The 14,921-nt window shown below is 36.7% G+C and overlaps 1 protein-coding gene across 2 annotated transcripts in view; it reads right to left on the bottom strand.

The window, feature by feature from the left end:
* The window catches only part of LOC116164537 (cadherin-89D), a 64,462-nt gene that overhangs the window by 36,953 nt on the left and 12,588 nt on the right, over positions 1-14,921 (bottom strand). For both annotated transcript variants that reach the window (XM_031478732.1, XM_031478733.1), the window contains exon 2: positions 3,384-3,489. In XM_031478732.1, coding sequence (XP_031334592.1) covers positions 3,384-3,435 — 52 coding nt within the window. In that variant the 5' untranslated portion in view covers positions 3,436-3,489. The remainder of the gene's footprint in view (positions 1-3,383; positions 3,490-14,921) is intronic.

Below are 14,921 nucleotides of genomic sequence, written 5' to 3'. Positions count from 1 at the left end.
GGGTGAAAAAACTCCCTTTAACTGGTACTTGAAGACCTTAAAGAAAGGCTTCACTTAAGCAAAAACTGCTTGATGCACACAACACTCCGACTAACTTCTTCGTAAACGTATACAAAACTTTCACTTAAACCCGACTTAGACATTCAATTTCATCACGACCACTTAAATTTCTTTATACACCCTCTAACATTCTTCCACAAAAGTTTATAATTAACAAGACTTACTGTCTTTTCAAAAAGCTTCGATAATGGCATACCCCCAAACAATATAAGCAGCTACGTTCAACGTCCACAAAAAAAACGATTCACGTCTTCTTCTGCTATTTAAAACATTCTTCCCGCTCACAGTTTCCACCTCCCCTCTACTTGAAAGACCGGCATTATAGCTCAGTGGTAGAAGCGTTGGGGTATAAATCCGGAGGTCGGGTGTTCGAACCTGGTTTGAGGTGAATTTTTCATCTGTGGCAGAGATGGGATTTTCCTTAGATCAGTTTCGAGCATTCCGCCGGCTACTCCGAATTAGGTTTTCCTGCAGTTTTCCTAATTCGCAAGGTAAATACCGGAGTAGTATAGAATAACTTAAGACCTTCTGCAGGGGCACCTCTAAAAAGCATTATGCGGGTCACTCTGTAATTGGGCGTAAGCCTGTTGAGGGCCTAGAACAAGAGAGACAATAAATAAACAAATAAAATATATAAATATCGTATCTGGCGACTGCCAGTTCGGCAAAGAACTAAATACTGTCCACACCCTGTCCACTGTGACTGAATATATATATTTATAAAGAAAAACGTTTAAAATAAAAGAATAAAATTGGCGCTCCTGGATTGGTAGGTATAACGTGGGAAATTTTATTAACTTCCAAGAAAAAATCACGAAAGGAAGATGACGATAAGTGCTGTAGAATATAGCTATGTTATTATGTAATATTCCTGATCCGATTACACACTTCAATATTATACAGATCTTGCGAAGTGTCGATGAATGGAGTCATCGTGCGGAAGAATGTGAAGAAATCATTGTAAACTACTGAATGAACGAAGTGAAGCTTATAATATTAGTGGCATAAGGCAAGCGCAACTGCTTTTATAGTACAACACAGAAGAATACATGCAAGGCGTGGTTGATATAATGGTTAAAACGTACTAATTAGCAACCAAAATGATCGAGTAACAAATCGGCGCAATCTTCGATTTAACATTAATTGCTAGGTATCGCAACACCCATTATGATTAATGCTATTATTCATAAGGTGAAATTTATACAATTGCCGTTAAGAAGCATTTATCATTTGGATAATACGCAAAGTTTGTTGTAACAAATTAGTTGAAATTTTAATACATTCTAAAATAGACATTAATTATGTAACTGCGCGAATATTGCAAATCGGAAGTGCAAAATTCCTTTGTAATTGAATGCCACGTGCCTAAACAGCGTGACACATTTAATTGATTGGGTCATTACTATCTGTCACGAGATTTTAGTCCGCATGCTCACTGTGAAGTCGATTATCATCTCAAATTCGTTTAAGAAATAAATTGCAAAGCTCTAGTTTCCGGACATTCCAGGAAAGTTGGTGGTCTGGAGTTTACTTATGTCACAAAATATGATCTTTACTTAATCTTATTTATGATGTTTTCATAAGTGTTTAAGAAAATCAGTAAAATTGATAAGCATAATACGCATAACTGTCAAAAAGTAGGTTTCGGTTTCATTTACTTTAATGTTGGTTATACGACGTACCACTTTCATGATTACGTAAGAACGTAAGAAGTATTGATAATATTTTTACTTAACAAGTCTTAGTAAATTTATATTGCTGTGTAACAGCTGGATGCACAAAGGAACAAAAAACAGAAGCAAAAGAGACTCTCATTGCGTTATTCGTTACTGAATAACCAAAATAACTATATTTTAATACATTTACTTGCGTTATTTTAAAAATCACTTTGTAGAGGATTTTTTCGAAAAAAATTCCCTTTATGTGAAGATTTTGTCCTTCTGTCTGTCCAAAGCTGAACTAACCATGGTCTTCGAGTTCAAAGTGGGGTTTGAGGTCTTGTACGTGCCAAATACCAGCGGACCTCCCTTGACCATCTTTAAGTTCCCCACTTTTCGGTGCACTGTGAAAGGTCCTAAAAATCATGGTGCCAATTTAGCTGTAAAATCTCGGATAGCCTTTGAAATGCTTTTATTCCTCCACATCTTTTTTCCAATTTCGTAAGTAACAGGTGGTTGTCGTAGGTCATAAATGCGCTTGTTTTGGTCATAGTTGGCTTGACTGCGAGCTACGATTTTGACACACAATTGTTGGAGACCAGCTAGGTATTTTTCGACTTCGAAATGTGGCTTCATGGGTGTCCCTTATTATGTCCGTGGTAAAACTGTCTCCCCTCATACGGAATTCTTTTCCAAAGTTCGCCCGGTATGGAGTGACGTCACTCATGTTTACCACGGACATAACGGACCCCTATGGTCCCATGTTTCGCAGTTCTAGGGGCACAAACAATGTAATGATTGTCTTGATGCTTATGATTGTCTTTGACATAAATTGAGATAAGCTGTATAACCATAAAGTTTACTCACTGGATCTGCTTGTGGGTGATATAATGAGGTGTACCTCACTTTAACACCGTAATGTTCGCAAAGGTTTAAAATCAGACGGCTGTGTATTTTGACTCTACTATCACAAATGAGGAGTAGGAAGACAGATTCTTCGATACACTTAATGAGAGTTTAAGTACTCGCTGTTCGAACTGGAAAAAGAAGAACGAATTTAGTTATTATCTGACCATTAATACGTGAGTACGTCCCTGAGTTGATCGAGGTAAAGGCGCCACAAAATCTAGACTAATCATCTACCATGGTTCATATAGTTTAGGGTGGGCACCCATAAGTCCAGCAGGTCGCGGTTGTTCTGGATTATGTTGAGCACAAATATGGAACATTGTGACACAAATAGTTTGACGTCAAACATCATCTTAGGCCAGTAGTACCGCTGATGCATACGCCAAGAGGTCGGGTATACCCCTACATATCCAAAGGTGACATTATTATAACATTCGATTAGAACACTTTGACGATGATCCTTTGGTACAACTAACTTTCAGTTTTCGTGATCTCAGGCATCAATAGCGGATTTTACATATTGGTAGAACAATGAATCTCGTACATGGCGACCTGGGTATTTCTCTGGGTTTTGTTCCAAACGATCAAACAGGCTTCCTCGTGTGTGTGTTGTGAGCGCAGTGAGAAAAGAAGAAACCCACCTTTGAGAATTGGGGGGACATAGTCCGCAAACGTAAAATTTTGGATAGTCACTTGATACAACTTGATATCAAATGTATAAATTCATAAGAATGTAGAAACTTGAAAATTACTTACTTGTTTTTCCAAATAAAGTCACCGCCGTTACATAAATAAACAAAAATTTCATCTTGCCGCTTCATTGGAAACTTCGTTATCAGATGGCCAGACTCCTTCAAGCATCCTGCAAATAAACACACCCATATTACTAAACTTAGCAATCACAAGCATTTAATTACTGCCCATAAAAATGGATAGTTCTTTAAAACCGTAACCGATTCACAAAATGGTGTTAACGATAGTCAATATACCATTCAAATTTGGTTGACTACTGCAATGATTCAGTAAACTTTCACCACACTAAATGTTGTGATTAAGTTGATTATTTTCATCATCTATGTAAAGAAATATGCATACGTTAATAAGTGTAAGTGGGTAATAATTGCTTACACACAGGAAGTGCTCCAGATTTATAAGAGAGTTACGCATCAACTCCATCATTACTGTTGCTTATTTATGAGTTTTCGCTTTTTCACGCAGTTGCCTTTTACATCTTGTACATTTTTGCCGTAGGTAGTAGAATAATTTGTTCATCTGAATGGTGGAATGTGTGTGAAAAAATGAAAATGCGTTTCATCGTATGCCGGCTTTAGGAGAGTAAAAGTGAAACCTGGATGTTTAGACGACGAACGGAAACGTTCTTTTGCTGTAATTATAGTATGGCTACACCTAAGTCTCGGTAGATTATTGTTCTACATTTCTAGTTTTCTTTTATTTCTTGATATTTTAGTGAACCTGTACATACATAGGTACTGCATATGAATGGGTATAGGATCATTCCACTTTCCCATAATAGACCTATTCTTCATTTATTTTTATTTTTAAGTGGTACAAAAACTTAATAATTGCTCTGTTAGTTACCAAAGTTGTTACCATAGTCATAGGTACATGTAATATTATCGAATACATTTACCACTTTGACTTTACTCGTCCGTAATATCACAGATGTAAATATATGTTACATCTGTAATCGGTATCACTTTTCAGTTAGCGTCATTGTCAAAATGAACGATATCTCTTGTATACTTTAGCAATTACCTTTATAGATTGTGTAGGGAACTTAGTCTTTAATGTGCCCGTTGAATTTACCCGACAGAAAACTTCCAAATAAATCTAAGTGAAATATAAAAAGTCGGTCCCAAGGGTAAGGCGAGTAACTGTAGCGCATTTTCCATGAATCTATCAGAACTTTCCGAACGGTCGTGTAACCGTGTAACGTAAGAAGTTTGACATTGCGCAGTTTGCGCATGCGCACATTTGATTTTTACAATATGCCATATGCTTTGTCTTTACTAGAACAAGCTCGGATTAAAATTTCAAAAAAATATCTCCACTAATAAAAAAGTTAATCGTCAAGATTTTTTTTTGTTAAGGTGTCAGAGCTATAAGCTACCGAGTGCAAAAAGAACGAACTAAATATCTTGAAAACTGTAGGTGTAGTTAAGACCTCAGACGTGGCAAGTGGCCCAACTCAACCAACAACAACCGAAAACACAAAAGGCGCAATAATTTACAAACCTCTATTGCTATTTTAAGCTCATTTCTCTTACTCTTATGAAGACGTTTATTTTTAAATATGTTTTTTTAACCAAAGAATCCAAAATGTCACTACAAATTTCCGGAAATTTGCGTTTCTCGTATAACCTCTACCTCAGCAACCGTAGCGCAGAAAGGGATGAAAAATCTTTCTGAAAATCCCTACCACTAAGTGGTACAACGTTCACCGGGGGCGGGGTGCAAAACAACGGTTTCGAACATGACAACAGTAACAAACAAAGCCAAATTTATGTCCGAAATGGTATAGTGAAACGCATAAATTAGTTACCTACAAATAAAACACAGAAATCTTTTTAAATACATATTATTGTGTTTTTAGCGCATTTCCACAAAAAAAAAATGCACTATTGTGGCCACTTTGTCCGTCCGTCCGTCCGTCCGTCCGCTAGTTTTGCGACGCTACTAGTTCTTTATCTTAAGAGCTATTGTTCTACTTTTTTCGCTATTTGGTTCTCGATTGTGGTTCGTTATGGTGTCGAGTCTTGTTCTACTAAAGTCTTGAAGGGAATTTTTTCTGTACCGCTTACAAAAAAAGTTATTGTAAAAAAAACAAAAAACCGTTTTTTACATGTTCCATAATTTTACACTTTTGCCGTTTATTAACGATCCTAGAGATCGTTTTAATTTTGCATTGCTATGCTGGTCTGTCCGTCTGTTCCTTTGTCTGTCTGTCCATCTATCTGTCCGTGTGAACGATAACTTTGTTTAGAAATGTTCGATCGCTTTTACATCTCCGTTAGTTATGAACTGAATTGCATGAAATTCAATATGGGCATAGCTTTAGCCATATAATACGCAATGCCAAAAGTTGAATCGAATTCACAGTGCCCTTTCCGCATCTCGACCATTTATAAACCGAATTGCAAACTTTTTTACTTATAAAAGTATTTGAATGAAATTTGATACATAGGCACTGTAACAGTTTAGTTTATTCATATTCAAATTTCAAAATTACCGCTTGCTAGGTTAGGCAGGATATAGGTGAGGGCGTCACTTGTACGCGTGCTTCTTTCCTCGCGCAGAATCGCGTTAATTTTTCACTTCATTTCCGTTTTAAAGCCAACGAGGTTGTACTTGTTGTAGAGCGTGGCATTGTGAATTCTTCTTAAACCAGTGGGTAATATTTGCCATCATTCACGTGAAATCTCTGGCAATTTTACCTTTTTATTGGCGTTGTCGAGTAGAGTAACTCAGAAGCCGTTTTCTCCATTGCGAGGCTATATATCTGGTAGAAGTTCATCGCCCTACCTACATACTCACAATTTGAGGTTGGATAATTTCCCTATTTCATTGATTTAAGTATTTTTCATTACCCTCCTGACGATTTCAGGTATGTTATTAAAAATCTCGTTAAGGGAGTGTTACATCTTCATTACTTTTAGGGGGTCCATGTAGTAGATGAATTCTTGTACCGGTCAATCCATGTAGTAGATGAATTCTTGTACCGGTCAATCCTTGTACAGACGAATCCTTGTATGTTAATGAATTTGCATCTTGCGAATATTCCGGAGTACGAACACCTGTTGATTGCCGGCAGCTATCCGGCGTACCACCGAGTAGATCAGCGCTAACACCTAAACGATACCGGGAGCGACCAGCTGATTGTGGAATTTTCGGAAGATACGATCTTTTACACAACCTTTTTTTTATTTGCTTCAATACCGTTAATCTAGTGTAACCTTCCGACGATTTATGATCGGAGCTTTGTATTTTGTTCGCATCTAGTGTTTGAGGTCGTGGCTCTCTTCAAGAGCAACGCACCTGTATTTAACGTATGGGTAAACGAGCCGGCTACGAGTAAGCTATTTTTGGCCCTTCTGGCTCATATAATCGTTCCGAGCGTTGTAGCTTGGGGTTTGTTTTTGTGTTACAGAACTGGAACTTCGAAGGAGAGCTCTTTTTCGGAGGAGACAGCGTATGTGTTATTCAAGGTAAGATTTTTAATTTACTTGTACCCAGTGTTGCCTATATGAGTTGTTATTCGGGTTAACTTAATTCAAACTTTGAATCCATTGAAATCTTAACTACATTTTTACTCGATCATTGTTGTAGGGGGCTGGTAACGTAATCAGTAAGGAAGTGTTCATGAATGTATTTGGGGATTATTTTTGTCATTTAAAGTATTTGTTATTGTCGTATTGAAGATACATTTTATTTGCCGATCCTGCACCGTTTTGCCAGGATTAATAAATCAGAATTGCTCGTAGTGAATTTATTATTTGGCTCTCTTGTGTTTTCCCAATTTCTATACAACAGGAGAGGTCAGAATTTGTGCAAAATTGGGTGGCGCTCAACTAATCATTTCTAGTAACTACCAAAGATCAAAAAGTTATGTTATATGCCCAAACGAACAAACCGCTGTGGAAGATTCTCATCTCGAGCCCTTCTTTTAATTAAGAATCTGAGCTAGCTGGCCGTTTATGCGGCGGGGTTTGAGTTTTACAGCGCCGAACTAACCTCACGTTATAGCACTTGTAATAAAGGAAAATCAAACGCCAATTTTAAAATTTGGTTTTGCGCATGCGCAGTGCCAACTTTTTTATTTGCGGAAGAATTTACAGGAAATTTGATACATAGGCACTTGGGATAAAGGAAAATCAAACGCCAATTTCAAAATTTGGTTTTGCGCATGCGCAGTGCCAATTTTTTTATTTATGGAAGAATTTAAACGAAATTTGATACATAGGCACTTGGAATAAAGGATCATCGAGCGCCAGTCTCAAAATTTTCTTTTGAGTGCCAACTTTTTTATCTATGGCACCATTTAAGTGAAATTTGATACTTAGCCGCTTGGAACAAAGGAAAATCTAACAATAGTTTTAAAATTTAGGTTTGCGCATGCGCAGTTCCAACTTTCTTATTTAGAAAAGCATTGAAATGAAATTCTTCTCATAAACTGAAATTGAAGTAACACGTCAAAAATGGATTGCCCATGTGCAACGCTATCTTTCATATTTGTGGCCGGATTTTTACGATTTTATCAGAAGTTGCATCTTATAAATGGGAAATGAATGCAAGTGGAAATGCGCTTTATGTAAATCGTTTACGATTACTTTTTAACTTGTTTACATTTTGTCTCCTCAACAGAATTGCATAATATCACGATTACGACAACAGCTCCCGATCACGACTACATCTCCCCGATTAAGACTTATCTCGTGTTGCGACCAAATAAAAGCTGATGAACGACGACCAGTGAGTTTGTGTTATATCCGATCACCCGACTTCAGCGACCCATACGTAACCACCCCCCTCGAAGGTACCATTCTGGTTTAATAGTAAAAAAAACTTGACAACGCCGAAAAGGTCATTCGAAAGAAAGCATGCAATATACAGAGTGAGTTTTTGAAAGTGTTGCAAGGCCATATTTCGAAAACGGATTTAAATACTTTTATTAAATTGGGGAGGGTTGCATGGTTATAATCCGGTGTAGATTTTCCTGCGCCCAGGCAGTGTATATTGTCTGTTTACCGTTGGGAAAATAACCAAACAAAAATAAAAATTTAAATCTTGTTAATAAGAAATACCTAGCATAAGAGATCCTACCTCCCCACATTTAAGGAGAGTGGCTTGGTTAGAAAAAATAACATGTTTATTTCCTGGCAATTGTCTTGCTACCCAATTACAAAAGTTGACGCGATCCTGATCATACAGCTCTTGATGAAGGTTAATGTGATATGGATGAAACTTGTGCAATGGGGGTTTACAGTATAATTGAATTCCGCAGTTCTAATTTAATAAGCGTGTACCTGAAACCATAAAACATTTTTTTGGACAGTAAAAGTTTATTTAAAAATAGAGGCTGATTAGCAAAAAAATAATGAACATGTGCGGTTTTAAAGGTTTATTCAAAACGATATGATTGTGGCGGGCTCTGTGACGTAATAAGCCCGACCAATCAGCTCCTAGAACCATTCAGATGACATAACGACTTGGCAATATTGCAGGAGAATGGCATTTATAACTTGCGTCATCTGTCACAGGCACTTGTCACTTTCGTGCTAGATGCAGTTAAACATCCCTCTCAAAACGTCAAATGTGACAAACGTCAGACCCTCGCGTAAGGTTGCCAGCTCACTTCTACGTGATTGGTTGTAGGTTTGTGACGTATTTAGTCTGAAGCGTTTCAAATTCGGACTAAAAACACAGCTTTTTAATAATTTATTTTGGGTTTAGTTTACTCGCAAATAAAAATTGAGGACACACGGGTCTTTTTATTTTGAATGTACTTTGTGGGTCAGAAATAAAAAATGAAGGCGGGATGACCCCATTGCAATATGGATATAACTGATTTTTGACTCACTCCCGCATCACTAGCAAACCTTCTGGTCTTCTGGAACATACTTGAGGGTCAATAGCTATCGCTCCCAAAACCACAACGGACCCCTTCATATGGGTTCTTGTTTGAACTCGTGGTTTCATCTTAAAATCCCCTGTAGTACGACTTTGGTTTCCAGCCTTTTAAATGCCTTGTGAGACTTCTGGACCTGTCTAGCCATACTTAAAAGGTCAAAATTTTCATTCTCACATTAATATTATTTAAAACCATTTTCGAAATATCGCCTTATGTTAGTGTCGGCTTCCGGTCTAAACAGAAGCGCCGCCATCTTGCCGTCGTTGCATTGCCGTTCAATCGGCACATTACTCTTACTTTTATGCGTAAAGCTTAAACAAATTATCTTGAACGGTTTTCCAAAAACTCTTTTCGATTTCCGGAAATCATGGGTTACGCCTGCCTTCTATGCTTTGAATTGGTTTAAGAACACAATTCCTTCTCTAATAATCACCATTTGGGGTTTCTCAGTGAATAATTCTCACCAGACTGAGAACCCGATATCCAGTCCCTCGGCTGTATTTCTGACTCTTCATTGATTACTATCTGATCAATAAAAACTTACCTTTATTTTTAATGTTAACTCAAAACAAAATTCCATGTTCCAACTCTAATCCAGGAAATGAAGGTTTTACCCTAGCAAATTTTTCAAAATGAATCGATTAACTTTTGACAGTAGGTAGGGAATAACCTAAGGATCAAAATCTATATCATGCCGAAGGACGCTTTCACCCTGGGGGTAGGTGCCACCCCATCTCGGTGGTTGCAATTTTTTATTGTAATTTTGACACAGGAATGGATAGAAAAATTAATTCTAAGCAAAAAGTGTTCTACACATTGAACCAGAATGACGTTATGAGTGGCAACCCCCCGCCACTCCTTAACCACCCAGCCCCCCCTCTTCAAAAATCCAAAATGGCAACCCCATACTTGTGACACATCGTTGGAAAGCTACTGAAAAATGCTTTCCAGTGGTACCAATAAAGTCAATATTTATTAAGACAATTTAATAATTAACAAAAAAAAACTAAATGTTGACATTGAGGGATTTATGGCAAATTGACCAAGACTTCAGCCTGAGCTGCTTCATTAAGCAATCTTGGTTGCTTTCTTTTTTTATTGAGTTACAGTACAGCTGAAGGTGTGGAAATAATATTCATTTATGGCTCCGAAAATCTATCATCTTTTAGAACAGCTAGAACGTTTAATGAGAGACATCTCAGAAGAAATGTAAGCCATGCCTATGTTCAAGATTTGGTCGCTAAATTCGAAGAAACGGGATCTGTTATCAATAAATAAAGAAACCAACAAAGATTGCTTAATGAAGCAGCTCAGGTTGAAGTTCTTGGCCAATTTGCCATAAATCCCTCAATGTCAACATTTAGTTTTTTTGTTAATTATTATTATTTTTTTGTTAAATTGTCTTTATTGGTACCACTGGAAAGCATTTTTCAGTAGCTTTCCAATGATGTGTCACAAGTATGGGGTTACCATTTAGGATTTTTGAAGAGGGGGTGCTGGGGGGTCAACGGAGGGTGGGGGGTTGTCACTCATAACGTCATTCTGGTTCCCCCTCGATACCTCCGAAACGGTTTTGCGAGATTTTCAATATCTTCTTTAGTTTGGAAAATATGGCCGATCGCAAGTTTTAAAAGTGACACCCCGTATATCCTAATAACATGCTATATTTATCGGTGTTTACCTTCTTGGTAGATGATTAACTGGGAGTAGCTCTTTATACATAAGCATTTAAAAGCCGCCTGGCATACATTCAAAATCTACGCTATATAATGCAAAAAGAATCAAGCCCTTTGAGAAATTCTCAGAAATATTGCATTATTCCTTTGTAGGTACCTTCCTCCAACATTTTCGGAATATTGTCAATTAATTTTTTACATCGCCAGTAGATGTGTCTCGTCTAGACTATTTTCCCCCCTTTGAAAATACCCTCCTCCGACTCTCCGTTCTGCAGATATTTGCACTGAAAGTTTTGATATCACCAGTAGATGTGTCTCGTCCAGACGTTCCACTTGCCCTTTATAAGTACGCTCTTCCGACACTTCGTTTTCAAGATATTCGCTTCGGCTTCACCTGTAGATATGTCTCGTCCAGGCGATACATTTTGCCTTTGTGAGTACTCTCCTCCGACAAACTGTTTTCAAGATATTCGTTTTGTCCGTAAAGAATCATCCTACTAAAGCCTTCACCGAAAATGTCGATTTTCCGTAAAATTTTACAACAAAAGCCACATTTTACAAAAGAATCATAATGTGTTTAGTAAATCACAGTTTAATTGAAAAATTTTAAACGTGGCCATTACAAGAATATATCAATTTTTGTGCAATTTTAATTACAAAATAAACATGTTTTGAAATTATTTGTACAGTTTCACGCAATCATGATTACTATTATCAATTATACTTTAATTAAAGCTGACTAGACGAAAATTGTAAATTAAACCTGCAAGAAAAGAAAAGTGATTTTTCAGAATGTGAATCGTTTAATCGTGACTATTTTCACTCACTGAAGAAGTTATGGGTCACACACGAAACAAACTCATCCAAAAGATCGTGCCTTAACGCGCGTGTGTCCGAAAGTTCCCAGTTTAACTGTAAACTATGAAATTATACTTAACATGTCACGTAAGAGGTATTAACATTGTTTTGTAAAAAAAGTAATTAAACGAGTTGCAACATGTACTTGAATTCATCTTGCTTTCAGTAAAATGTAAGTGAAAACATTCTATGCCAAGATCATTATATTCAAAACCTAATGAGATGCGAAGTTGTATGAGAAACGGGCTATTGTATTGCGTAAAAATTAAAACTTATTCGCACATTAATGACCTTTCCATCAATGAGCTAATTTGTTGATGCATTGTTTCAGATTCTCTCTACACGGATAAGATGTCGATGTGTGAGAAAAGTTAAGTGTATACATTGTCTAATAAATCAACCTATTCCGGTATGTGCGGACCATAACAGAAATTTGACTAAATGTTTGAAATACGGGCAAATAAGTAAGAAGTGTGTGAATAATTTCAGGCTATGTCAAAAAAATTAGCACGCACTACCTGAAAATTTATGAGTACTAAAATTAACGGAATTAATTAATGTACTTGTATACCGTTAGGGCATGATATGTGCGAGGAAAAATTCCATTATGAAAAATATTACGCGTATCTACCTATTAGTAACTGTATTTAGTGTGAAGAGGTTACCATTTTATAACAAAAGAAGATTTTTTAGGAGAAATCGTCGGAAAAAGGATGGTCATCTGGCGCTAAATCTGGCGAATTCTTTATTGGGATGGGAATCAATCAATACGGTACACAAAGCTTCTGATGGTCTGGTCAGATGAGAAGTGGTAATTCATGTATATATGTCGCATGAATTAAAAATTTTAGTTGCGGTTCCGTCCTACTCCAAAAGCAACAACCCCTCGTTATATTACAAAACTCCCTCGCTGCGCTCGGTCGTTTCGCAATCGACTCGTGTGTCATAGGCTTCTTAGCACCTTTTTTGAATATGGTAAAAGTTATCCTGCTCATGGTGATGCGAAACGATCAGAAAACCCAAGTAAACGCTGAAATGTTTTGCGGCGGATGCAGATAACGATAAGATGATCATTTTACTAATCAAACCACCGGCAAAGTATCCGCGGCGGAAAGGAAAACAAAAAATTATCAAACGGTATCACCACGGATTGCACTGGAGTTCGGGTGCTATTTCGAGATTTAGAAAGAGAAGTTATGCCTGTATTGAAGTAGCACAGTACGTTTTATGTGAAGGTCATTAAAAAATGCAGTGTAGTAAAGTTCTTGGGCAAACTAATCGTAAATTTGAAAGAAATCGGTTATCCGTCTCTCAAACAATTAAAAAAAGAATCGTATCTCTGCCTGGATCCTGGATCATATCATTGAAGAACCGGTGTGTGTCTTAGAAAATTGTTGTGATATTGTTTCCTGTCCAACCCCGTACAATTGGCCAAGAACTGTTCTCCTGCCGCAGATATGGTGGCAGAATCTGCATCTACTTTTTTAAATACTTGTACAGTCCGATGCAAATGCGTTGAACTTTTCAAGAACATTAAAGGACTTGACTTTTGCTTGGACGGAGATCGCTGAAGTAGTAATCACAGCTACTGACTAGTTCTTTATCTTAAGAGTTATTGTTCTACTTTTTTCGCTATTTGATTCGTTATGGTGTCGAGGCTTACACCAAGGAAGGATTTTTTTCTGTATCGCTTACAAAAAGAGTTATTCTAAAAAAACCAAAAAACCATTTATTACATGTTCCATAATTTTACACTTTTGCCGCTTATGAACGATCCTAGAAATCGTTTATAATTTTGTATTGCTGTCTGTCGTTTGTCTGTTGGTCTGTCCGTCTGTTCTTTTGTCTGTCTGTCCATCTATCTGTCCGGTGAACGATAACTTTTTTTAGAAATGTCCGATCGCTTTGACATCTCCGTTATTAGTAAGTTATGACCTGAATCGCTTTAAAATTCACAGTGCCTTTTCACATCTCGACCATTTATAAACCGAATTGCAAACTTTTTATTTATAAAAGTATTTGAATGAAATTTGATACATATGAAAACAAATGGGAAATGAATGCAAGTGGAAATGCGCTTTTTGTAAATCGTTTACGATTACTTTTTTAACTTGTTAGAATTACCCAACCATCCGTATAACGACTATTATAATCCCCGATGTTAATACTATAGCAGAACTTCATTACATCTTGTTCTTAAACCTGAGTAAAAGTGCGTAGTATTATCAATTATGAAGGTTAATTCGATTTAAATAATTTCCTTTATAATTTATTTTGGTTAACAGAAACAAAAAAAAATCTAAAATGAATAACAATTTATTACTAACCTACATTTAAACTCGGCTAGCAATTTACTCATTTTTTTAACGTTTTATTCTGTCTGATTGAAATGGCCTAACGTATTCTACAGCTACGCTATCCTTCACAGCCATGTGTATCTCATGTGGATAATGAGCAAACATAAAATTGATAGAAAAATTCAATTCTTTAAAATCGCAGTGCCCCTGCCCATTATTATAAAACCGTTTTATGTACTTTAAAAGAAAACTACATTATTTGACAAAATGTGGCTTTAACAGGTTTGGAGGGCAAGGTTACGCATTACATTATTATAACACGAATAATAGTCACAACTAAACAAGTTCATCTGTTGACTTCCGCCTTATTATGCGAAAAGTTCAGGATATGTCCTCCACTTTTAACATTATACAATGGGTGTCTTCCGGATTCCTTCAGAGAATGAAGGAACCAACGTCTGTTGGAGTTCCAAACTGCTAAAGTTTATAAAAGTTATTGTAAAGTACTGCTTTACGAATAATTAGACATATGTTGAAGGTAAAGATCAAACTTTGCAAAGTAGCTACCTAATGAGAACAGAAAGTAAAAAAATTCGAGTTACGCTCCACATAAAGTTATCCGTCATATACGTGTGTGAGAAGTTTTTGTCGGTCTCATTTCACTTATACGGGAAAAAAAGAAATAATGTAAGTGTAAATCATTACTTTTACGTGCAAATACTTGCATTCATAATTTAACTGCTCTTAAACCCCAATTCCTCGTTTGCTTGTTTCCTATTTTATCAGCTTTCACTAAAGTGAACTACCTACTACG

Source organism: Photinus pyralis, unplaced genomic scaffold (genome assembly GCF_008802855.1).
Source record: "Photinus pyralis isolate 1611_PpyrPB1 unplaced genomic scaffold, Ppyr1.3 Ppyr1.4_LG2, whole genome shotgun sequence".
NCBI lineage: Eukaryota > Metazoa > Arthropoda > Insecta > Coleoptera > Lampyridae > Photinus > Photinus pyralis.
The sequence above is the reverse complement of the archived record's forward strand: the minus strand, read 5'-3'. Positions and strand labels throughout refer to the sequence as shown.